At 42.4% G+C, this 27215-nt stretch overlaps 1 protein-coding gene across 1 annotated transcript; it reads right to left on the bottom strand.

Annotated features, from left to right (window-relative positions):
• Positions 1 to 7828: 7828 nt before the first annotated feature.
• LOC142796400 (venom allergen 5-like) lies at positions 7829 to 20723 on the bottom strand. Its single transcript, XM_075886895.1, has 6 exons — positions 20370 to 20723; positions 19533 to 19620; positions 17165 to 17340; positions 14039 to 14154; positions 11948 to 12041; positions 7829 to 8561 (listed from the first exon to the last, which is right to left on the bottom strand). Exons 1-6 carry the CDS (start codon positions 20682 to 20684, stop codon positions 8376 to 8378), a joined length of 975 nt encoding a protein of 324 aa, XP_075743010.1. The 5' UTR covers positions 20685 to 20723; the 3' UTR covers positions 7829 to 8375.
• Between the last annotated feature and the right edge of the window lie 6492 nt (positions 20724 to 27215).

The following is a 27215-nucleotide window of genomic DNA, read 5'->3' as shown; positions in this document are numbered from 1 at the left end:
ACAAAGAATCAAAACTAAGCAATCGGCGCGGTAGTCAAGGATTCTATGTTACAGAGCCACGTCACCACTCAAAAATACTTGTAAATATACCCTCATGTTCGCGAAACCTCAATTGTGGTTGCGGTGTTCGCTATGCAACTTTAAAACTTTGCATATGTACTCCTATAAGTCAGCCTTTACGTCAGGTTAAAGTCAATGAAATTAGGTGCCATGCACAGCAGCTGATTTATACAGCAGTGTCCAGGGCGGCCGTCCTCGAGAGCACCAGCACTTGCCTATTTATCACTTCTGGTGTTACTTATACTCATGTACCTGTTCGCACCGTTGCGCAGGTGGAAAGAACTGGTTATGTATACTTCTGAAACTTTTCGACATATGTCTGTGCGTGCAACCACTTCGCATACATTACCGTGATTCCATGACGTGTCGCTCGCTAAAAAAACAAGATGGTCACCTTCCCTCCACATGTTTCACATAGCGTCGATTCCCAAGACACTTGAAATCTGCCAAAATTTTTAGATTTTTTTTTGCAAATCATACATTCGGGCATTTATGGTAAAGCATTTAAGCACTGGTAATGTGAAAGAAAATGAATTGTTGTACAATTCAGAAGGAAACGGTACTTTTTAACAATAAGTATGGCTCATTTTACTGCCTTTCCATCAGTTTCTCTCTGTAAATGCTTGCGTTCTTTTCTTTGAAAACACCAGTGTGTTTGGCGCTCGTGCTACTAAGAGACCTATATGTCTCATACGTTAGAACATTTTAAAGATATCAGATGCCGATACAACGCGAGATCTTGGTGGTGGCGTAATTGGAAAGAGGCCAAAGAGACTACTTGCAGTTGGTGGAACATCACGAAATACTCGATATAAACGTAGATGCGCCAATTGCGTGGCAAAATTCCAGGATAACAAGTCAGATGACCCGGGAGCATCATGATAATGTAAGTAACTGCCACATGTTCTGGAGTCTTCAAGTCATCATTAAATCAACACATGGAGTTACACGATGATAGCATCCTCACATGACGTCGCTGCTTGGTCAAACGCTGCTTTATAGTGGAGGCATTGCATAACCATCAAACGTGTGAAGCTTTTGCAATGCATCCGATCTCGTAAACAATCGAAAATTATGTTAGCTGCGTGATGTTTTCAGGGTGTGGCGAAGAAAACGAAGCGTAAAACAAATATGCTGACTTTCTCTTTCAAAGGTGTTTTAAGTCAGTGCATAATAAATCGTGTCTTTTTTTTTCTTCGCAAAGCGCATGTTAAGAGATTTTTTTAGGAACCTTTCCATTTGCAGCAAGCAAAGCGAACTCCCTATTTTCGGCAGGGACACGTATATTAGCAGAAAGACATATCAAGAATGGTGTGTGCGAAAAAAAGCCCGCAATAACAAAGAAGTCTAACGCTATAAATGCTGGTCTTAAAACACAACTAACAATCCTGATTCTAGACATATTGCCTAATTCAGGCATATTTTGACGCCTTATCGCCCAAAAAATATTTTACGGTCAGCTCAAGGTTAATATTGGGCTTGTTGGCTTGGCTTGATTTAAAACTAGAACCAGAAAATATGCTACTCGGACCACCGCTGGAGTGAATTTTCATTTCCGACGTACGTGAAATAGAGCGATAACAACCAAAAATACATCTAAATTCATTGTAGTGCGAGCGTTTCATTAACAACTACAAGCGCCAGTTATTCACAGTGATATAGCTAAGGTCCTCCAAAAGAACCGGAGCCAGCTAAACTTTCGGGGAGATGTCGAGGAGAGTAGCCGGAGCTGTTAAAAGAAACTTTTATTTACATTATTTACAGGTAGCGTGTTACTACATGAAGGGGGTATCATGAAAACTCTCGATGGACGCGTTATGCGAGCATCTGGGAGCTTCTGGGAGCTGCTGAGAACCTGTCAGGAGTGTCTATACGCTCGCATTTTATGCAGAAGTATTCAAGTATTCCATGCAAGTAAAAAGATTCAGGCCAGGAGAGTTCAGTGAAGTTGTCACCTTCACCTCCGCTTACAAAACGGGAAGGTGCAACACTGCCTCCTTCGAAACCAGCAAAAGAGGGAAGAGGCACGCCCAGATCATCCCATGGCGAGTTGGGAAACTCTGCACAACATGCATAACACAGCACAGCACGAATACGTTCGGCCCTACGTGCATATAAACTCCAGTCCGTTTATGACTCATTGATAGGGTGTTATGGCGCCTGGCAGGGCACGGTTAGTGGAAAACTGCGGCATAAAAGCACCACGAACTACCTGAGAAAGGCCCGCGCAAACGAATTTCAGATGCTTACCTCATTGTCCGGGCAACCTTTACGTACGAAGTGGTCAGCCTCGACGGCCAACAGCTCTTCCTAATACATCTAATACATCAGTCAGTGAGGCGTATTCAACAGGTATTACGAGGGGAACTGGCGGCCTTGAAGAATTCGAAGAACGACTTTTGTTTTGTTGCCGCTCTTGGCTCATCTCTGGGAGTGCTGACCGGAATGAAATTGCGGTAGGCACAGCTGCAATATCTCACTTGTTCAAATGGTGCCAAGCCAAAGAGCCTGTTCATAACTGCGTACATGCACTTTTGCAAGAAGCTACTTTGTTTAGTACAACTGAGGGTATGCGTACCTGCATGTCTTCATGCCTCTATATGCGCACTGCACCGCAGGTTTATTCGGTCGGTTCGCGAGTCTCTCCAAACACCCAAGCACCCGACAAGCAATTGTTTGTTGGGTGAAATTCACACAAGAACAAGGCATGAAAAAGGCGCAAGGTCTCATCAAATAAGATGCGAAAGCTCGGGCAAAAGCGGTTGTGGAGCTATTGCCAGCGGCTACAGCACGGGGTGTTGTGGGTGCTGCGAGAAGAACGACCATATTTGGAAGGATGAAACAGTACTTGAGCAAAACCGAATTTTATTGAAAGCTAATGCTTTACAAGTGCCATTTTCTTACTCCAACACTATTATTTATTTTTGTTCATTACATACTGCTGACCTGTTTACCAGGTCTTATGCAGGAATAGGCATACATAACAACACACAGCAAAAGCATAATTAGCATCACACAACATAGTACACAACACACACAACATAATGAGAGTAGCAATAATTCTAAACAGCCATACAAAAATAACATACAATTCATATTAGCATACAATTCAACACTTCTTTAGCAATTTCCGAAAAACAAAAGAAAGGCATTCCAACAAGTGGCATAGTTTTGCTGACGAAAACGTACTGATACAAAGCAAAGCATTGTGTATCTCTGGGGTTCTTGAATATAGGATAAGAAAAAAAAACAGTATGTTAATGGATGTTGCGAGCATATAAAAATCAACTGTTGGACAGTCTACAATGTCGGGTAATATTTTCAAGTTCCCAGTGCATGAGTAACTCTGTAAAAGGATACACCAGTATGCCACATCCAAAATGAGAGAAAATGTCTAGCAAAGCTTCCAGCCTTTCACAAATGAACATAGTATGAAAGAATTGTATGAAAAATTGTGTCCTAACCTTGTTTATTGTGTTTTTTTCTGTTAATTTGTATGCCACATTCTAACCTAAATGCGAAGCAGCTCATTGACTGGCCTGTGTAACGCTGTCTGGCGGGCCCGCGCAGACCTCCTCGCCGCAGCTATTGAAGTGGTGCCAAGTACGTCAAGTCGCAGCTGCGCGTAGACGTCACTCTCTCCCTCACTGACGGCAGCTGCCCGCTGCTCCACCCGCTCGCAAGAGACATCTGTCTCACTTCACCTTCTACACCACCCGCGATGCTCGATCGCACGCCGAGTGGAAAACTTCGCTCTTCACCCTGTATATTCCTCGGGGGCACTGGAGTTCTAGCCTGTCTGGATTATTTACATAATAAAGTTTTCTACTACTACTACTACTACTACAAAGAAAGATTCAGCTGAGCGTCCACAGCAGCCTTATGGCCGCGGCCTGCCATTGGAAATGGCTAGCAAGCTGCGTCCTTACTGCTGCTGTGGACGCGTGACTAAATCATGTACTCTTATATGGCTCGTTTATCTGCGATAAAACTTACACGAAGCCCAACCCATCTCCTGTGTCTTAAAGTTTCAAACAAATGTTTGCTCGACTAAGCGCTACACTCACTTTTGCTTCAAACCGTCCTTCCAGCACCCGCGTCGACACCCGTTTCAACCGGGTTAACGCTGTGCACACCACTGCTGCTTCGCATCCCATCAGCGTTCCCCTCGGGAAGATGGTGCATATTTCTTTGGCTGTTTAACGGCTTTGTTTATAAAGCTTCAGTACATGACGTATATGAGCATTAATTGAATAATAACGTGATTGCGTATCAAAACCCGTTTTTCAGAAATTCCATCGTCGTTGTCAGTGTCATCGTTGTTTGTTGCGAGACAAAAAGTGATCTTGCCCGTGGACCAAAAAGCCAATAGCATTTTTGTCTCGACTGGAAGTCGAACAATTGCTGTGTGCGCATTCCGCAGGTGTTGTACTACATAGTGATGCTACTTCAAGGCATTGTTTGAACAAAAAGATACGCTGTAGGAATTTCATGTTGTGGCAAAGCCTCTCTAACATATGTGTTAAATACGAATAATTTCTTAAAGAACTTCGGCGACTTAACGCATATCTAACTATCTATCTATCTAGCCTCTTACGACTTCTAGCTGTCCTGACCATTTCGATAATGGTATTGATACCAAACTTGGTATGGCATAACATCGCTGTATAAAAAACATACTTACTAGTTATAACAGGAAAATCATTACTTGGATGTCATGAATGTCATGATTTACATTTCATGGTCCTGCAGCTTTTGCGGTAATTTCGTTCACTTGGCATGTTGAAAAACTTGTATGGTATGACATGATTGCATGGCGAACAGAGGCGACAGACCCTATCATCAAAATCACGACATGCGTGTCATGTAACAACATGACTACATGCCAAGCTCATGATGCGCTCACGGGTGCTTCGCCAGCGTCACATATACCAAATTTGGTAGACAGTAAGTGAATGTATGACGATGTTATGTGACTGGTGCAAGCATGATAATCATTAAACGCATGTCGTGTAACAACAGGACTACATGCCAAGTTCATGATGCGCTGGTGGCCGTTTCGCTAGCTTCACTTATACAAAATTTGGTATTGCGGTACGTCAATGGATCACGAAGGAATGAGACTGGTGCAGACATGATAAACATGGCATGCATGTCATGTAACAAGATGACTACATACTACGCTCATGATGCGCTCGCGGCTGTTTCGACAGCTTCACATTTACAAAACTCGTTGTTACGCGGCGCGAATGAATGACAGAGGTAAATGACACCTACAAGCATGATAATCACGACGTGCGTGTCGTGTAACAACATGACTACATGCCGCACTCACGATGCGCTTGCGGCCATTTCACTAGCATTACATATGACAAGTTTGGTATTACGTGACGTCAATGGATGACGAAGGTGTGCGACTGGTGCAAACATGATAATCATGAGATGCGTGTGATGTGAGAACATGAGTACATGCCACAGTCAAGGTGCCAATATATTTCAACGTGAACGCGGTGAAAGTGCTCACCGGCGTTCATTTCGTCGGGTCTCGCCAGCTTTGCCACGCCAGGCACCGGTCCTGCCGCATACTCGCCGGCGCACGACGCGCTGCGTTGCTTTGACGCATGCACGTTCCAGCGCGTCCGGCGTCCCGCTACATTGGTGTATATTGGGCCTTTCATCATGCACTCGCGGCCGTTTTGCTAGCTCCAGTATAACCAAATTCTGTGTTACGTGACGTCAATGCATGACGAAATCATATGACTGGTGCAAACATGATAATCCTGACACGCGTGTCAATTAAGAACAACACAACATACCACGCTCATAGCGTGCTAACGGCCCATTCGCTAGCTTTACATAAATTAAATTTCGTATCACGTAACGTGAATAGATGGCGAAGGTAAACTACACATCCAAACATAATAACCATGACACAAAAGTCATGTATGACATCATTTACCTGCACCTCGTAACGTTCTGCTAATTTCAAAACGAAATATCAACCTTTCTCATTCGTGCATCGCATATCATCGATACCCACTATCTGTTGGATCTGCTATTTTTTACTGATGGTGAAAATGTAGGCGTAAAAACATTGATTTTGCAATAACTGGGTGTTTTAAAGAGTACTGCTTGAAAACTTCATTGTCAGCTGCAAAAACACCAACAAAGCAAAAAGCGTTGGTTTGCATTCTGCCTTACGGTCGCGTACAAGGCCCTTCACTCATTCACTAAAGGAAGAATTATGACGTAATGGGCCTTAACAATTGTACTTTCAGTGGGAATTCTCTAATAGCTGAGGAGGATTTATGTATATCGGATAGCTTTAAAAGATCAAAGTTTTGCCTACAGTTTATCCTTTCCTGGCAGCACGCTTTAGGAGTGGACTGATAATTGAACCTGGACTTTGAAATTACACGGTGACGGGGCCGGGGCCCCTTTACCCTCTCGCGTTCTGCTCTTGAAGGCAAACGTCACACGTCCTTCTAGTTTTTCAAAGTTTCAGCAATTACCTCCATTTGTGCCAACAATACATTCATCTAGTACGCGGTCAAATGGCTGTTTTGCTTCACATTAAGAGGTATGTCAAGGGCCTTGATGTGCAAGACACACAAAAATTGGAATAGCACTTGTCGTGGACAAAAGACACACTGTGTCTACATGATCTGGAGTGGGCACAATAATATTGGTCACCAAACTAACGAAAAAGTCAAGCACCAAAGGCCTCATCTGACGTCATTTTTTTCTTCCGTGGAGAACAATGATAAAGCGATAGGAAGATTAAAACATAGCTGCTGAAGGCACATATTAAACTTGTTGATTTTACTCACAATGTAGCAATGAGCTTTAAAATAACTGCCACACAAGACCGTTTGTCACGCCAAAGATACCGACGCGAACTTTTGTTCAGTGACATGAATAAATACTTAGAAGGCCGCTATATTCTGTTAGTTGGCGATTGTGCTTTTTGTTAAACAATATTTTACGTTGTGGAGTGACCCTTCAGCGGGATGATTTTCGATCCTACTAATTAAGGCTCTCCTGCGGAGTGTCTTTTGTGCATAATTAGCAAAACATAGAGGTTTTTTTTGTATGCACAGGTACATGAAGAGACATGCCACTTTATACATGAACTAAAAATAGTTAGGTGGGTCTGCACTAAGATATGAGACGGTAAAATTACAGCACATGAATCAACACAGCTCAAAGAGGGCAACTGACAACTCTCTTCCTGTTCGTATTTTTTGACCATGTATTAAAATTTTCGCCTGCCTTTACCCAGGTAAGCACAGATCAGGTTTTCAGATTGCGCCTCTTCCCTGTCTCACATATTTCACTTGTGATAAGATTTATTGATTGATATGAGGGGTTTAACGTCCCAAAACCACTATATGATTATGAGAGACGCCGTAGTGGTGGGCTCCGGAAATTTAGATCACCTGGGGTTTTTTAACGTGCACCCAAATCTGAGCACACGGGCCTACAACATTTCGGCCTCAATTGGAAATGCAGCCGCCGCAGCCGGGATTCGAACCCGCGCCCTGCGGGTCAGTAGCCGAGTACCTTAGCCACTAGACCACCGCGGCGGGGCATGATAAGTGTCTGACTTTTAGACACGGTGTCAATTTCTACATTGCTTACTCCAAACCAGAGTTTCCACTGGTTTCTGCTTGCTAGAATCTTTAAATAGTGCTGATAAATGTGTGAGGATTTCAAAAAACAGCTGAGCATCATGCTATTCTTAATATAAAACTGCAGTCTTGACAATATGTGCTGCAGAGTCACGTCGGCGGCATATATCATGAGAACAGAGGACGGCGTCTGTGGTAATAGTAAAGGCAACAACACATGCACAGGGATTCAAGTAAATAAATAAATATACAAATGAATAAAAATGATCCGCGTTGTATAAATAGTGCTGGTAGTTACACATATCCAGAAGCGTTCATGCATACTTTAAAAACATAAACTTGTGTCTTGAAAAGTTCGTGAAATTCATTTAGGAGATGAGCAGCAAAGACTTTTTATCAATGTCTGCTCAAAATGTCGAAAATCTCTTATTCGAACTCTTTTTGACGCATAAAAATTCTTATGGTTAGCTACCCTATGAGCGTGTTATTTAGACAGAACAGTCGTCATTGCCAAATACTTGCCGGACACCTTCTTTCTGTTGATTTAGACGGTTTTGACAATTATTGTAGTTGCGCTCACGTAAACTTTAATAGAAATCAAAACACAAGGAGCGGATATTATGTGCTATCACAGGAGATGTGTATAAGTTGTTTCATTTGTTTTTGAGTTTTGCGGCTGCTCCTTCAACCACCAATTGTCTCACTCTGACTTGGCTGAGCGGCGGATTTAGATCGTAGAAAATAAAATCCAACGCCAGCAGCTGTGGCAGCTAGAAAGCCGATAATGACGAACGGCAATATTGTCCATATCCAACCATTGCGGCCACCACTCGTCGAGTCCCCGATGCCATCCGAATCACCGGGTGTGTGCTACAAGAAAAAATTTGCATTCTAGTTATGTGCTGATTCAAGCCTAATCAACTCAAGTGGGCTTCTTGGTCACATACGAGAATAAAATCTAATCGAGGTCAAATAAAATAAATCTCTAATTAAAACATGTTTGAAGTGAATCTTTTTTCATCTTCAACATGTCAAATTTCAAAAAGCTTTAATTGATATAATAGAGAAATCTCAAAGCATAAGCAAGCTATGGACGACAATCAGCTATGATGATATTTTCGTTATTTGGATATAGGCCTGTCAATTCGAAATGGTTAGTTCGAAGACCGCTACCGATGTTCCTTCAGGACCAATGATTTCTCAAATCATTCCTATTAACCACGCACAATGTTTCTTGGTGATTTATTACATCTCGTAACTTTTGGGCTGACACTTTTCTGTAGTAACGTGTCTCACATGTTAGGAGAGCGCTAAAGATAAAAAGAAGCATCGTGGCCCGGAGTTCGAAGGAGTAATTGTTATTGTAGCACTTTAGAGAATGACACGACGTTAGGTTTTGAGTTATATTAACCGTTTCGAAGGTAGCAAACATTAGTTTAGAGAACAGTGGCATCAATCATGCACAAGGAAACATTGAAGAAACCTTTGTCAATAACCGCGAACACTTTATGGCTCAGTTCCAGGATGATGAACTGAGCCGTTTCAAGAGCGAAAATGCTTGACGTTATTGTACAGTCGGAATTTAGAGGACTATACATAACAGAAAAAACATTATTAGCGCAGTGGGAGAGAGCATTTCTTCACCTTTTCCTCATGAAATCATGAGATGAATCGCTTTGCAGACTTCAAGAACTTTTGGCATCTATTCATTCGTCTATCTATCTATCTATCTATCTATCTATCTATCTATCTATCTATCTATCTATCTATCTATCTATCTATCTATCTATCTATCTATCTATCTATCTATCTATCTATCTATCTAGCCGTAGCGTCTGGGTGCTCTTGCTCTCGTGATCACCCATTATCTTGCGGCAAAGCAAAATTAGTATGAAAGGGTAAGATGGTATGACTAATACAATTCGCTGGTCATGACAAGAATAATGTCACAATCTCATCGCGTACGTTGTTCAGATCTTCCCGCCAGAGAGTAGCACATACCCACGGGTACGTACGTGCAGCTGGTATGCGTATATGTGCCACACGAAAGTGACGTAACATATCTACCCAGGGCCAGTGTGAACACTCATGGGCAATTTTAACACGTGAGCGTTAAAACAGGCTGATATCAGATGCGTTGTCCCAAGAAATCTAAAGAGAGAATAACGTCGGAGTCGTAGCAGGAATTGAACCCCAGTATGCAGCATGGCAACCAAGTACTCCACCACAAAGCCTGGCCAGGTCTCAATCTGGCTTTAAAATAGACCGTATTATTTGTGAAACGCCATTAGGGGATGGAGTTCTGCCTATACACTTTTATAAACATTGCATATGGGCCCCACGATACAGTCAACAGGTCGGGCAAAGAACAAATTTCGGCAACCGCAGTGCACAAAACGTGATTGACAGTTTATATAGAGTAAAAAACGGTGCGAACACACATTGTAAGTTTTAATTTGAGAGCGTTAAGAAAAATCGCTGCATCTGCACGAAGTGAATGACGAAGAGTGGGCGATGCTACAAGTCCTCAAGTCCATAGTGCCTACATTGAAGTGGCTGAAAGAGACGTATGAACGGACGCACGTATGAATGGCTAGATACAATCATAGTCGGATAGACATACTTGTATCAAACCACCATCACGTCGGGTAACAACTGTAGTGAAGCGTCATCTACTGTAGCTCTTTTATCTGGCCGTGTTCAGGGCTGCCATCCTCGCTGACACAAGCGCTACATATGAGCTTGTCGCTTGTTGAGGTGCTAATACCCATGTTGCTGTTGGCACCGTTACGCAACAGTAAAGATGCAGCTGTTTAACATTTGTCTGTGCGTACAATTGTACATATGCTTAGCGTTCTTTCGTTGCGTTTCCTTCAATGAAAAATATTACAACACAGTCTACTCCCCCGCATGCTTCGCATAACATCGATTCCCAAGGTATGTAGAATAAACAAAATTTTTAGACATCCACACTGACCTTGAAAAGTATATTGTACTTCTAAACTTTACTTCTCATTACACGTCGCCGCATTATCTGGTAACATTCGAAGTATACACCATACTTGGAACTTCCTGTGATGACGGTACACCTCTTTTGACGAAGCTTTTTGGTTTTATTAAAAGAGGAGCAGCAGCAATATAGTTGAATATAGTTTTCTCCAGTTACACCTTCTTTCGCACAGCAAAAATGAATTTCACCCATGATGTCGGGTTAGAAAAAAAAAACTAATGGTAGGCAGAGAGCTGTAGCGTGAGGGGAAGGACTTACAAGATCTAGATTAAACAATCTAAAGTGTTAAGCAGTTGATTTTTCATTTGAGAAGAAAATTTCAAGATCTTGAGTGTTGTAGATTGTCTTATTTTTACTCTTTAACGTAATGCTAAGCGGCTTATTATTAAAGTTTGTCGCCATGTCACAAAAATAATGACTTCGATACGATAATTTGTAGCTGTGTTAACTAGTGCCAAGAAGCCGTATGAGCCAGCTACACAAAATGTCTCGTACATTGAAGAAATAACAGCGCCAAAGCAGACGGGTACAGAGCAACATCACTCGCTCATTGCACTGACCTACAACACTTCTTCGTTGGACTGGGAAGATGTATAGACTATGCCACTGATACGCGTCACAACAAAAAAAAATGACAAATAATTTTATCGTTGTACCTAGTACGTGCCACACGGAGTTTATATACGTGTCGTTCAAGGCTTATTTAGACGTGATGTATTGCGAGATGAAAGTGTATTGAAGGAGTACTCCAGCACGTGCTATTGATGTTCCTGATTAAGTCTGTCTTCATGTTTAATCTGTCTACTACGAATGATACTTAGCCAGCACCTCTCTTTTTGACCATGTTCTACCTTGGACCAATTGCAGAAATTCTTATGCTCATGATGATTGTTATGGTAAGTTTTAGGTGGTCATTTAGACAAACTAATGTCTGTGCTATGTATTTTTCTTACGCGACAGAGGAATCATGTACGTGACCTCAGCGGTACAGGACACTAACTGATTTCTGTCTTTGACCGAACAGTCATCACGACTGCCACTTCAAGCAAACTTCATAAGCTTCGAAAACTTTTCTGAGGTGCTAAACGCGACTATATTGCCAGTATGTTTCCTTACCTTGTTTAGTTTTTGAAAGTTCTGCAAGTTTTTGATTTTCAACACGCGCACCTAAAACATGGTCATTTTGGCCATGCAATTAGCTTTACACGTTCTTTCAGAACATTTGCGTTGTTCGAGTTTCACTTACGCAAAGACTGCTGGCAGAATCACAGCTAGTGTCGTTTTGGCATGCGCTACAAGGAGGTCCTCGCTTGTACATAGACGTACCAATGATATTCCCACTGTAAACAAACGAAAAAAAAACGGTTAGTCGGAAACTTGAGTAGCACATTCCTGGAAGCCAATGGTCTTTGGGAACACAGACAAGCATTGACAAAATTTGTGCTAAACATTTCAGCGCCTGCTGACGACTACATGAGCTGCCGCTGTTACCGTCCTGCGAAACAAGCTAGTTTCTCAGAAATATTCAACTCTGGCACATAGAGGAAGTTATACGAATAAGAGAATTTACTGATTAGCTCAGATGTTAAGTCTGGTCTGTGGATAGTGATTAGTGCGAAATTATACCATTTGACTGGTATATTAGAGAAATATCTAGGCAGTACTTCGTGTTCCTACTGTAGAAACAATGTTTTTGTCTTTTGAACACAGACATGCGAAAGAGCAGTCAAAGACTCTTAAGTGAGTGCTGTAGCCAAGGGGTACCACACGGGACCCGCCCCTCTACCCTAATAATTTATTTGCCATGACATATAGAGCCGAAAATGACAGTCGAACACATATGCTTAGCCAGGCCCACTACAGATGGAAAGGGTGAACCTACCCCCTCCCCTCCTTTCCCTCGCGAAAAAAAAAAATGTTGCTTGGGCTCTTGCCACAAACGTCTGTAAGTCCTCTCTACGTTCGGCTATACAGGTAATGGCTTTGCCGACAGGAATGTGTTCCGACTCTTCTAAGTAGTGGAATACGCACAATAATGCAGTAAAGGGCTGGGTAGTACTGTAAGAGTCAGGTTACCATTCGATTGGCGGTATTATGTGTGACTAGATCAGTGCCATGGTTGTTTGTATAACTTAACATTGCATAAATTGGAATTTATGACTCCCAAAATGTCATCTTATTATCTTAGTCGTGCTGCTGCAGTCACCATCTCCTTAGTACAGAAATTTCAGTTCAGTCTCGCCAAGCGTATAGCGTCGAATTGTACAGTCAATTGTTGAGTCCCTGTGAAAGTTACAATGTTGAAGGGCTCTAACAATAAAATACTTCGCATAATAAATTTTGACTTGCATTAAACCCTAACTGCAATGTTTGCACTTGCACAAATCTGATTTCTTTACTTTCATATCTTAATCATCTTCCATCTATTCAAAAATTGTTTTATCCACTTACCTATCCCTCTACATAAAAGCATGCCAGTGGTACTTGAACGCCAGCAAAAAAACGTTTTTCAAATAATATTTCTCTCTGTCTCTCTGAATGGGCCACTGCCTATGAGAACAGTGAAATACAGCAGTCGCAGGAACCAGAAATGTCCAGTATCGCAGCCATGTTTATACTGGGAACGATCAGATCTGATAGCCTACTATGGTGCCATAAACTCATTCCCCATAAACTCTTTCACGGCGAAAACGAACAAAAAGGGCATGATAAATATATTAGAAGTTGATAGGATGTCTCAGCTGCTCAGTTTCAATACTGATGGTGCCTTAGGTGTCGTGTGATATCTTTATCCACAATGTTTCCTTCACTACACACAGCGCTAAACAAATTGGTACAACAGTCTTAAAACTAATTTAGTTTAGAAAATTCAACAAGTATACTCAACTGACGGTAATTCACTTGTGCGTCTTAAAACAGAATTTTTATTGTTCTTTAACTGAGGGTGGCAAATGTTAAAGCGTGTAATGCGAAACATGCAACCAGCTAACGAAGGCCACAGAACACGAGTACCAGAAACACTGTGGGCACGAGACATTGAATGAAGCTCTTCGGCAGAGACTGCTTGGCGCAGTCCAGCTTCTTACAAATTTCTTTAAATGGCATTTACTTCGGAGTTTGTATAAACGTGTAGAAGCCTGCACTGCGTTACGCTGTGAAGGCGAAAAGCTTCATTTGCTTCATTAGAGCCACGATATTTTGTCTCACAATAATTTATACCTCTTTGTTGCTCATTAGAAATACTACATAAAAAGTTTATCCTAGACATGCCCACTCAAAGTAACTCCTACATGAATGTAAATACATGAGTATATATGCTCAAGTGGTTCAAACATACCCGGGTCCATAGTTGCACGCGAAAAGCTTCGTGAATGGTAGGCTCGGGTTGGGATTCTGTTGAAGTTTGAAGTGCGTGTAGCCACAGCCTATGTAGCGGGTTCCTGCCCATACCACCTGCAGTTGTGTTATTTAAACAGAAGAAGTAAGTAAACAGAAGAGTGACGGCTACTCCGACACCGGCGGCAAAATCCAGCCGAGAGTGTCCATATTATTGATATCACGATAACTATCCCCGCGTCCGCATTGCAGGCAGTCATGATCATAAGTGTGCATTTTACTGATGTTGGGGTAACGCACAGTGTCCTTCAAAGTTGTACGTCACGCATTGAGCTATACGTAACCCAGTATGTGGTCCTGAGGCTTAGCTTTAGTATTTCGATTTATTGAGATAAATCCGAACTGACGCTCTCCAATTCCAGTTGTGGACAGTTGATGACATTACATGACTAAAAACAGTCACAGTAAAAAAATACAAGCACTTCAAGTATCTCGGCAAATGATTAAACGATGGTGGCACATACACTGAAATACAGATAAAAGGTGCGACGCTGAATGCGACGATGAATGCAGTTATACTGGAACAGGGTGCCTTATACGTCCGCAATATGCACGTGATTCGTGATGTTTTGAAATATTGGTGGCTCCAGGACCAATTGTCTGATATCTCTTGGTTAGCTTCAAGTAACTGGTAGAAGCAGGACTGCGTTTGTGGGATGCCTCTCACTGAGTGCACATGGGAAAACGAAAAATGAGGCTTGGAGATGTGGCATCATGTTTGACACTAAAACTTAGGTGGACCAGACAGCGTAAATGTATTTGTGTAAAATGAATTTCGGGTAGGAGTGAAAATGTCAACAGAAATTTCAGGTACAAGTATGCTGTCGACAGTGCAAATGATGTGGAAACAAAGAGCTTTGTGCCAGCAAGGAACCACTGAATTCTCACCTAGTTGTGATGGAAAGAAATCGACACTGAGTAACTGCTGAGCCCTTGAAGAGAATCTCGTGGGGCTACTATTTTAGTTTATATATTTAACGTGTCAAGGAAATAAGGTAAACTTATATGACACTACGCGTAGGCTTGCATGTGTAAAAAAAAACACTGCGTTATATCTGTTTACACCAAATTTACTTCTGGGCAACTCCGGCTTTTCTCCTCACATCATCAGTGTCTAATCAAATTTATTGTGTAATAATTAACATGACTGAAGCAGTACAAAATCACTTTGTTCATCTGGCACCAGCAAAGTATCCTGTTACAGAATTCGCAACAGGAATGAATACCATTCCTAAAGGCCCAGTCAGCGATAGGAAAAAGCAAACAAGGAGGCACACGTACTTATGTTAGGTAGCTTCGAGAAAGTCACGTGTCTTTTTAAGGAATGTGAGGCTATCTTCCTGATTATGCAACGGAGTATGAAGAGCCCGCATTAAGCTCTGTGTCTTATGAACAGCAACACGTAGCCAGACATCTTTCATCTTTCGTTCAGCAGGCCGCCTTGGCTTGCGCTCACTGTACCGAGCGGTCAATTGGCATTATGAAAGGCGAAGATTTAGAAAATATCTATCCGTAACAGACGCTTGAAATACCTACTGCGGAAAAATAGGTTGGCAGAACAAAAAATAGCATCAAAACTTAAGTTTAACTACACAAAAAATGTATTATGCTTACCTACGCATTTATATCTTTTGATGTGTGAATAAACGCACTTCATTTACTCAAGACTTGTAATATAAAAATAATTGGGCTTGGTGACTCACGCTTTGGTGGATCGATAGAAAATGGATGTTCGCAGCACTCAAAGTGGGATAGACAGGAAAGAATCAGGCTTGTCAGCTGCAACCCCGACCATTTACAAGAAAGTGGGTGTTTGCTAAGACTGGCACCTATTGAAAAAAGAAGCTCTTCGCAACGCCATTCATCAGACAGTTATTTGCACCCAGTGTGATTTCAGAGGCAAAACAAGCAAGCGCGAGCATGCGTGAAAACGTCTTGCCGACGACCCCGCCGTAGTGGTCTAGTGGCTAAAGTACTCAGCTGCTGACCCGCAGGTCGCGGGTTCAAATCCCGGCTGCGGCGGCTGCATTTCTGATGGAGGCGGAAATCTTGTAGGCCGTGTTCTGAGATTTGGGTGCACGTAAAGAACCCCAGGTGGTCAAAATTTCCGGAGCCTTCCACTACGGCATGTCTCATAATAATACGGTGGTTTTGGGACGTTAAACCCCATCAATCTATCAATCAATCACTTCTTTCCAACAGTATGAAATGCGTAATTTCAAGTGACAGCAACGGTTCTGACAGATAAATTATGTAGCATTCGCAGCAGCATCGCGAGTTTGCGGGGCAGCCGTTATGAACAGCTAGCCCTTCCGATTGTGGTTGTGCCTTTTTTCCAAGCTTCTCTATACCGGTTAAAGGGCATAATGCTCCAGTAGGTGCATCACAATGGTTCTTTGACAGGTAGTCCACTTGCAAGTAGATTGCGACAATGACCGGTATTTGCAGTATCGCTGACTTCTGTGCAGTTATACCTAGTCTCTGGTCCATGTAGAACGCAGTGTCCTTACTATTATAAGAACGTAAATGATTGTGTAACGGAACGGGGGTCATTAGTGTGGACATCCACCAAGCGGAAACTTTAAGGCAGGGAGACGGAAAACTGGGTGGCCAAAACTTGAAAGTTCTGTTAGCTTGGTGGATACATTCACATTTTGCATGAAGATGTATGTACAAAATATTCAGTGGCCGGGAGATTCTCCCCAATAAGGTGAAGCGGTTTCACTTTAGCCTTCTAACGGCACCTATGTCGGTTGACATGGTGCGTCAGAGGTTAACAGTGTCACTGATGATGTGATGATAGAAGCTGTCTTCGTAGAGCTCGATAACCCATATTAGTGAAACTGCAGTTTCTGAGCTATGACGTTTCATCTCATGGAGCATTTGGTCCGCGTGATTGCCCACTTCTTGGAGGCTTTCTATCCGGCACACATGAAAGTAAATAGTTTGTCACTATATCAAAGGGCACTTGTGTACTAACGGTTGCGGACTCTCTATCACAAGAAATCTGTATTCTCAATCATTACAAAAGCAAAGCTCAATCTACATGAAAGCACAAAGATTTTACCTGCGTAAAATGAGTCACGACGCGTCCACCACTAACTCGGAAAGGATCGACGTTGCCGGGATTAAAGTCCTTGTATTCGTCGAACCAATCTTTTACTCGGCCAGAGCTGTGGACAACTGGAGTGTTCGTCGACTCCCAGTTCCAGGCTAGGTTCTGACCCACTTTCGGGAACTTAGCTGGAATGTTCAGAGCGAAAACAGGGATACTACAGAAAATCCGTACAATAATACCATAAAGAAGAAAAAAATTGGCAGGTCCCACGTACTTAGGATTCGATGTTATGCGGAGACTGCAGATGTACGTTGAATGTCTTAATTTTTTTTTTGAGCAAGAACTTATGAAGTGGCAATCAATACAATTACAAATCCCAGCAAACACATACGTCCAACAGTCGCACATGTTTTATGTTAGCAGTTGTTTCCAGTTGCTTAACGATGCCAACTGCAACATGAATAATATTATGCGGATATCAATAACACGTCTTCAGAGAAGGTTGAAAAAGAGCTTGCCCTTTGTCTAGGCATATTAAGCGATAGGTGTGCGTTGGGTCTAAGATCACACAAAACAGCTGGCCTATGCATCTTTTTCTAGCGTCTTTAGTGTTGTGCATTTATGGCCCTGCAATATTTGTCAACGTGTACCATGTAGGCCTTTACAAATAGGCCGAGTTATTCATGAGGTATGCGTGTAGCATTGAAGAAACTCATGCTGATTTAGTAACCTTTCAACATAGTTTCCTACCATAACGGCGATTGTGTAAGTGAAACCATAAATACGGTGGTAGTATTGCAACAAAACTTATTGACCATCACCGCTATGGAAACCCTGATGGGCTGCGAAGCAGCAGTGGTGCGCACGGGGTTGACCCGGTTGAAACAGGCGTCGACGAGGGTGCTGGAACAATGGTTTGATGCGAAACCCGGAGTAGCGTTTACTAAAGTAAACGTTTTTTTTTTGTAACGCAATGCCACGGGAGGCGGGTTGGGTTTCGTGTGTGCTTCATCGCAGATAAACGAGCTGAAAAATTGTTTCCATTCGCTGTTCGGTCAAGCGTTGAGGGCTGTGGAAAGGTTGAAGCGAGAGAGAAGTGTGTTGCTAGTGGACGGAAGAGCAAGAGGAGCTGGCAGCTGCTGTGGGCGAGGAAAAGAGTGATGTCAACGCGCAGCTGCGACTTGGCCTACTTGGCACCACTACAACACTTTCGGCAAGGGTAGTGCGTTGCAACGCGTTGAGACAGACGTACGTACGGCGTTACACACATGAGTCAAAAAGAAGCTTCGCACCTAAAATTCACTTCACTGTTGCTGAGTACAGCAAGTGCTCTGAGATGGACACCGCCGCGCATAGCGACCGATACAGACACCACGAACACCATTTCTTGGCAGTTGAAAGAGGTAAAGACACGAAAGGCAAAGATTGCAACCGGCGTTTTGTCATGCAAAGACGCGCTTTGCGTTAGAGACCACCACACATAGCGCTCAACGGCAGTTCGAAGCCATGGGCGTGAGTGGAGAGAAAAAAATTGCACCATCTCCCTCCAAACGAAACTATAGGTAGCATGCGAAGCAGCACATGGGTCGACTTAAAGTTCTGTTATTCACGGGCCCCTTGTCCGATGTTTACAAGTTCTTGCAAGTGGAGTACGCCAAGAATATACTTTAGTGTCTCTTTTACTCGGCCCAAACTCTTGCTGAAGCGCACCACACAGGTTCGTCGTCTTGCCACGCGGAAGCACATGTGTTCATGACGCAGACGCCATCACGTAATTCCTAAGAGAGTGTAAAGGGAAAGGTCACAGTCTCTTACACAGCCACTTTCTCTACAGAGTGTACTAAAATGTTCCAGTACACTCTACGCAGGTTGGCACGCTCTAGCGCGTGTCAGCGCATTCGGACAGTGCTTAGGCCAGCTGTAGTACATGCGCAGTAAGTGCGGCTACACACAACAGATTGAACTCGATCATAAGCTTTTTCTCACCTGGGCAAGCTGCGCATGCGTGGTAGCTTAGCCACGCCTACTGACTAAACTATCACGTGCTACATATGCTCTACATTTTATAACCTACCACCCGCAGCGTAATCCTACCGTGAAAGCCATGGGACATTCTTAGAAAGGGCCTACTGCCACGGTGAAAACCACGCATGGTGAAGCTCGATATATTGGTTGACGGGCAGTGTGAGGAGTGACGTGTGCGTGCCAAGCTTTGCGTGAATTTATGCCTACTTCCATTGTAGACCAAAAAGACAACAGCATTTCTGGGCATACCCTTATTTTACTCCTATCATTTGTACCTTAATGAAGCCTCAATACCTGAGGGGACATGACTGCTTTTGTGCACTCAACAGTACGCTCATGTTTCCAAGCTTACTAGTCATTCGTTGTTCCGGTTTATCGTGGTGGTCGTCGCACAGGTTGGTGAAAGCCTGGGCCACGTCTGCTAATTCGTCGTCCCATTTCTGCAGTAGGAAAGCATCAAGTCTAGAATGAGAAAACGTCATTGTGAAATTTTTAATCACTGCTACTGATTGTTGGGTCACTTAAGTGCACTTGCAGCTCAGAAATTTACAAAAGTGGGTGTTCCCATGACTGCTGACGCTAAAGTACTAATCACTCATGTGTTCTTCACCTGAACTTTTTTAGGAGTAAATTGTAGTAAACGGTATCATTCATCAATCTAACGTGAAATATCAGGTATTGGTGTACTCTACTACGAAAAATATCTTACAATTTCAGTACCCATCACTACCCATTTTGGTATTTCTGGTTTCTTTTTCAGACGTTATTGATCACTGGAAATGTTTATTGGCTACAAGCACTTAACATCTTTATCCCAAATGCCATGGGGGCATTTTTAGTACAATTCTGGCGTGTATAACATCACCGATGCACATCATTCGGAAACTACAAACGTTCAGTACATAATAGACAGAATATGTGATATGCGTGAATGAAGAACTACTTCAGTACACGCCAGATGTACTGTTCTATGGCAAGTGGACAGTAGAATAGTAGTGTTTTGCATTTTATTAAAAGAACAGTTTTAGAAATAAACTTCACCTGCCATGACGTGATTATAGCTAGTCATTCATACAACTGCCGTATTTTCAAGGTCAAACGTTGCATTACTTATTGTGATGAATGTTAAACTGACATATCACGATGCCCAGTATATCACGACCTATGGTCAGCGCTTCTGTATTCGTACCAAGCGATACATGTTCGTAGCAGTTGGAAACCCGGGTAGCCGCCCTTGTGCCACCTGGGATCTGAGGTCGTTGTGGGCCTTAAGCACTTCGGCTTTCTGGACGTCGCTGAGCCCAGTTGCGACAAAGATGCAGTTTGGGTTGGGAGGCTTGCAGGCCGTGTGCACTAGACCACCCGGGAGATTTCGGTACTCAGGCCGGCAGGTGGCGCCCGCGATATTGATTGGAACGAAAGCGGTGAACAGAAACAGGTTGAATGAGGAAGCAAGTATATCTTTTATAACCATATACGTATCCTTCCCGTGGTGAACAGGCATTCTGCACCGATCTCTTGAGATCTACGAGAAAAGATAATTATATAATAATAGTACATATTATTATTAAACGCCCATATATCTTACTGATCATGTCGTGTAGACATATCTTTGTTTTTCAGTTATTATGGGGAAGATTTATTAGCAGGAAAGTTACTTTTTGCGGTTCCGGATGCGATTACTAAAGTGCTTTTTCAGTTGATGTATTACAGCGGCGTCGCCCAACTATTTTAGCAAATATTATTAAATGATGATTATGAGCAAGTAATTAATAAAAAGTAATTCTTGGTAAAAAAAGGAGGATAACCCAGATTTTAGGTCTGGTGGCCTAAGCTGCCAGCACGGTCTTCTTGAAAAAAAAAAGCGAAATTGGCGTTACTGTTCCTTGGAGTAGTAACATCAATCTTCACGCATTACCTAGAAAGAAAAGGAAAAAAACCTGGCTTATTACCATATATATAGAAATCGGTATAACACGAAAGTGAAACATGTCTTCACAGAGGTAATTGAGCGTTCATTCTGCATTATTAAAGCAAGAGGAACAAATTTCACAGTCCCGTCAAAAACGGCAAGCAGCTCCGAACTGACAGCGCTCGTCTCAAGCGAAAAGCACGCACAAATTCGGCATACACAGGACGAGCGCTGACTAACAACTCTCACATCACAACATTTGAAGAGTGCTGTTTAGCCGCGACACGGTGGTCTAAAGGCTAAGGTACTCGGCCGCTGACCAGCATGTCGCGCGATAGAATCTCGGCAGCAACAACTGCATTTTGAATGAAGATGGAACTGCTGTAGGCCCATTTGCTCAAATTTGAGTGCACGCTCAAGAACTCCAAGTGGTCAAAATTTCCGGAGCCCTCCGCTATACGACGTCTGTCATATGGCTGTTTTGAGACGTTAAAGCCCACATACCAAAGAGCGCTGTTGAAACGAAAAAAAAAAAAGATGCACCAAGCGAGCGCACATTGTCGGGCAGCATCTGGCATGCACCGGATGCGAGAAAAGTGCACATGACGTCAACGTGAAACGCAACGTTGTCACGCTCTGTGTTCATGATAATTTCAAGTAATGAAATACAGACAGCCGCTGGAAGACGCAATGAAAGATGTGCGATAACGTGCCCGGCTTGCGTAGTGGTCATCGCTTGTTTCATCTGCCACTCAGATTGACTGATGCTGGGTTCGAACACCATCATTGCTTTGCAAAGTGCGTATTTTATTTGTCATTGAAGCCTCTAACTGACATTTATCACATTGTACTATTCGGCGCAGAGAGCTTTTTTTTGTGTGCTCTTCACTTCGCGTATTGTTTTTGTAGATTGTTTTACATGAAAAGAGAAATCGTATGGAATGCTGCCCTGCACGTGAGCAAGCAAATATTTTTCTCTTTTTTTTGTCCAAGAAAACGAGTCGCCGCTCACGCTTTTAGGTTTTATTTGTGCCGGTACATGTGTTCGAATTCTCGACAAGAGGGAGATTTTATAAAAAGTGCACTTGTGCTTAGTATTCTTAGCTGTGGCATTCAAAAATTACTTGAAGCTCTAATTGATAGGTTTGTGCGCTTTAACGTCCCAAAACCACCATATGATTATGAGAGGCGCAGTAGTGGAGGGCTCCTGAAATTTCGACCACCTGGGGTTCTTTAAAGTGCGCCCACTTGAAGCTCTAACGATCGCATCAAGTGAGAAGTGGTGAATCTCGAAATTTTTTTTATCTAAGGCTAGGGCGTAATCTTTCAGCAAACACTCCTGCCTCGCTTCCAAATTTCTTGACAACGAATATTGCAATGTTTTATACCGGCAACTCCTTGTGACTGTTTTTCGCGGAGGAGTGATGTGAAGTGCGCTGCAGAAAATTTGTGCGAAGGCAGGAAAGCAACCGTACAAAGAAAACGTAGAAAGCTCATCATGTGGCAGCTGTACTATCGCATATTGCATGCAGTGCGATCAACCAATCTTCGCGTGCCGCGTTGATCTAACATAAACAAATTGTACATGCGCTTACCAAGAATATCAATTTAAAATAAAAATTTTTCTCCGACAACAATCCTCATGTTTTGATTAAAATGTCAGCATAGAGGCACATCGGCATCGGGTGCCTGCAGCTCTGATGATGCAGCTTACACGAAGCTAATTAATGCATGCAAACGACGCATTGAGAATAAATAAATAAATACATTAAGTTTTGTCTCAAAGGTTAACACGCGCATGGAAGTGCTCTCGAAGGCTGCATAATATTCCTAATTGCTAGAAAATGTCCTTTGAGACATGTTTTTCTGTGTTTTTCTGTGCTATGTCAACTGTGAGGCTGTGAAGGCTCACAACGACCGTTTGGAGCGCTGCGAACCCAAACAATCCGCAAAGGCCAAGTGTCCTGTCTTAACCTTTTAGATATTACTCTAAGCGTTGACGACGAAGCAGTTTGACCGTTCGACACCCCACCCCTGAAGCGTCTGCGCACTCGCAAACTGCTGCTAGCGCGATAACTGCCACGCTTACCGCATCATGGCCGCTTCGCGATGGCACGCTCTGTGTGTTATATTTCCCCTGAGTGTTACACAGACTGTATATAGTGTGTCTCTGTCTTTCATAACAATAAAAGTAGCCTGGCTGCTTCGCATATATTTTCCTGAAAGCTATGCACTGACAACCTTTCTGTGAAAAAAGTTATGTCAAGTTGACCGACTGATATCTTAGACGTGCGGCGATAACGCAAGAAAACAACGCAATACACATATGATTATTTAGAGTTTAACGTCGCGAAACGACGATGAGAATATGAGAGACGCCGTAGTGAAGTACTCCAGACATATCAACCACTTGCGGTTCTTAAACATGCACCTATATCTAAATTCAAGGGCGTTGAACATTTATGCCTCCATCGAACATGCAGCCGCCGCATGCGGGATTCGATACCGCGATCTTCGGGTTATCAGTCGATCGCCATATCTACTACATCACCATGGCGGAGGGGGGGGGGGGTATACATGTTTACTTTTACATGCCAAGAAGACATGCCATATATGACTTGTGGCTTGAAATATTTCATAATAATGTATTCAAACAGTCAGGCCGAAAAAAAAAAACATTGAGTCGCTGAAAGGCTGGAAGTGTCAGGGAGCCAATCAAGAAGAATGGTATCACCGTGCGGTATCACTGTGGGCAACGTAAGTTGCTCCCTTCACTCAAAGCTATGCGCGAGAGCACATCTGTTTCCGTAGACTAAACTCAAGCCACAAACACAGGTCACCGGCTTTCAGCCTGGGTATTCGAATGTGAATGTAGACGCAAGCTTCGCTTAACTCCTGCCATCGCCTGTATTTTTAGAACAGACCACACGCGAAAATGACAGTTGTTAACAAATTTCGTGTAGTTGAGCCAGAAACAATTATACCCACATGTGGCGAAATGAGTTACGCACGAACATTTGTACAAGTTTTGCTCGTGATTGCCTTCAATCATTAGGAGCTTAGGCAGCTGGAACAAGATGCTTCGTTTAGATTCTTCCCTACAATACAATGTGCTTACGCACTATGTCAAAACATGAATATGGTGCTCAGTTTAAATTACTTGTGTATGTAGGGAGAACAAAAGCAACACACATCACTGTAGAATTACAAGATTGCAGGAAACAGGTTCACGTTGAGAAGTACAGACAGGGTCTAGTACCATGCTTCGACTTCATCAAGTCTGCGTTTCTCTTTTCAGACTTCATTAATCAATAAAGACTGCCCTCGATATCCCCTGGAAGTGTACTGAGGGACCACACTAACTAGTTGAACCTAGCAAACTATGTCGTTCGAAGGAGTGTTTCACATGTTATGCTTATGAAACAGGAAAAGAGTGGTCGAAAATGGTTAGAAATCACTGGTGTACTTATTACGTGTAATGCCATACGTTTAGACTCACTTCCGCTAGGCGTAGTACGTAATTCCCAAGAAAGCTCACCTTTCGTTCCACTCACTCGCTTGATCTTCTTCTTCACCTTAGTAATGGCGGATCACACCGATTGGTAGGCTTTGACAAAAAAAAAAATAGGTGGATCATTCCACGATAGTTTACAGATTATAGTAGCTCGACTGCTATTGGCAAATATGGTATGGATTTATTTTAACGTGACAGCAGTAAATTGCCCGTTTCGCAGAAATTTCAGCGTCAGCGTCAGCATAATTGGTTGCGAGCGAAAAATCAAATTGCACGTCAACCAAAAATGATCATCATGTGCGTGACCGAAAAATCGAGATTGACGCAAATAAATAAATAAGACTAAGTTACCGGTCTTACTGGGGATAGAACCTTGGTTTTAAGCATTGCAAGCGGGCATGCTACCATAAAACCGTGCGTCTGCTGGTAAATGCAATGTATATACCGTCCACTGCTAGGAAATGCAGTGAAAGTAACTTCCACTCTTTAAAAAAGCACACGTTCTTTATACATATTTCACAATACAACATGAATTATTGCTGTAGCGTTGCAGTAATTTTGAGAGATACAAGCGTGAATTGCCATCGGGCAAAATAACACGTGATTGTTGCAATAAATTTATTGTTTAAAGCCGGGCGCACACTACAAAAGGCACACCTGTTCCCACGCCTCTTCTGTTAAGGCCACGTAGTGGGTGCATAGCGATTTCGAAAAGATTTCACAAACCAAATTTTTGATGTGCGTACTAGGGACACAATATCGCTATTGCGTGCAATTCTTAAAGGCGAAGCTGAAGAGTTGCCTGTGTTTAAAACATGAATTACTTTTTTTATTTAAATAAATATATGTATTAGACCGAGCAACACAATTTCCGAGGTCATCGGTAATCTTTCTGAACCATCCTCATTATTCGAAATATGAACAATATAATTTAAAACCACTAAACTCTTGGCCAATCTTCCGTAGTGGGTGTGCGCTATGGACACCATGTGAACAAGAACAATAATAGGAACTATAAAAACGTGGATATGAATTCCCCCCTGAAGTGAGAAGTTGCATAATGTGCGGTGTCATTTTGAATAGACTAAGCCGTACCCGCCTCTGCGTGAACAGCAATGCATAAAGATGGTGATAGATAAGTATGCTAATGAACTAGTCAAATGTTGAGCCCGAGCAACTAGTGGTTTATGCTAGCTGATTTTTTCTGCCACCGTCTTTGCATGGCAGAGTGCGTTTGAGCCCACCAACAATAAAAATCAAAACACTGTTCTCTGTGAACTTATCTTTATGCTGAATGTTTTAAGAACACAAGAAAGCAAGCGCATCTTTCTGCCAATAATATTTCGTTGCATGTAGCTGGATGCTACATTGTATTAGTTTGGACAAAAACTTAGCACTTTATATAGCACTATATAGGAAAAAGAACAGATAGCACACAATAATACGTTCGTTCATAAGCGTTTATTCTGTACCAAGCCAAATATTTCGAGGATCTTGCAGAAGCCGTGTAGTGCAGGCTATATATTGCAACAATGTAGCCTTTACAAGCCATAGTATCAAGTCAAATGCGCACTGGATGCATCTGATTATACGAGTAAGTCACCATCAATATACAATCTATGTGACCTAACACATAAAAAAGACTGGCTGGCTTTAAAGATGAACACACGTCTGGGATACAGGACTGCGAATACCTAAAGACCCTTCCGGTCCGAAAGTCACTCAATTATAATGTACAGTATTATCCAGACAGGAACAACACGTTGTTTCGCGAATTCATTATAATGCTGGGAATTCTGAACGCCAAGTATAGCCTAATTAAGAACGAAGTTTGCAAAAGAGCTTCAGTTGCTTCGTTTTTGGATTAGCAGTTTTGCTACTTATTATCATAGTATCAGCGCATTGGCTTCAATATAAGAACAACAAAGGATACCAACATGCTGTGTACAAAAAATTGCGTATGTCCTTGCTGTAGCCTGATACCGGGAACAGGGTAGAAGGCCTTCATTTTTGAGGCGCACATTGTCAACGTCAGCAAAAAGAGGCTGAACAGAAAAATAAAACCCACACTATACTTTGGCCTGTATATATACACTCGCTATCACTTGGAACATGCGTAAGCAGCAGTAGCTTGTGAGCACGCAATCAGTCCACCCGACTGACGTCACAACAGTCATCGCAAGGAAGAAAAGGTTTATATGTGCTTTGGTGCTAAATATATCCAGATATTATAGCTGTTTCTTTCTACCTAACCTTGTTGAATGAAATGCAAGACGGTCCTCTGTGTCCATTATTTTCTCCAAAATCTTACAAGATTTTGTCCTCCATAAATTTCAAATGATTAAGTGAATTTGCCAGCATACCCCGTGCCGGATGTACACAATGAAATATTATAAAATATAATCACTTTTTTTTTCAGAAACTTCTTGTGTTTCGAGCTAAAGTAAATTCTAGACAAATGTACACACTATGCCTCTGAGTTTGGACATTTTCCGTGAGCGAACATAGCAAGGTCTTGCTTGAAACATTGCTTTCATATACCTCGTACAGTTTGCCTATATTTGTGCGGTCCGTGCAAAAAAGAGACGAATAGAAAATTTTATTTCTCG

This window comes from Rhipicephalus microplus, chromosome 2, assembly GCF_043290135.1.
Source record: "Rhipicephalus microplus isolate Deutch F79 chromosome 2, USDA_Rmic, whole genome shotgun sequence".
NCBI classification, from domain to species: Eukaryota; Metazoa; Arthropoda; class Arachnida; order Ixodida; family Ixodidae; genus Rhipicephalus; species Rhipicephalus microplus.
Note: the sequence above shows the minus strand (reverse complement) of the source record. Positions and strands in the feature narration are given on the sequence as shown.

Coding starts and splice junctions, on each gene's coding strand:
- LOC142796400 (XM_075886895.1), bottom strand. CDS start 20,684: ATGCCTGTTCACCACGGGAAGGATACGTATATGGTTATAAAAGATATA. Junction 17,341..19,532: donor ACCGGAACAACGAATGACTA/GTAAGCTTGGAA, acceptor TGAACATTCCAG/CTAAGTTCCCGAAAGTGGGT. Junction 8,562..11,947: donor ATTCTGCCAGCAGTCTTTGC/GTAAGTGAAACT, acceptor TTTTTCTTGTAG/CACACACCCGGTGATTCGGA.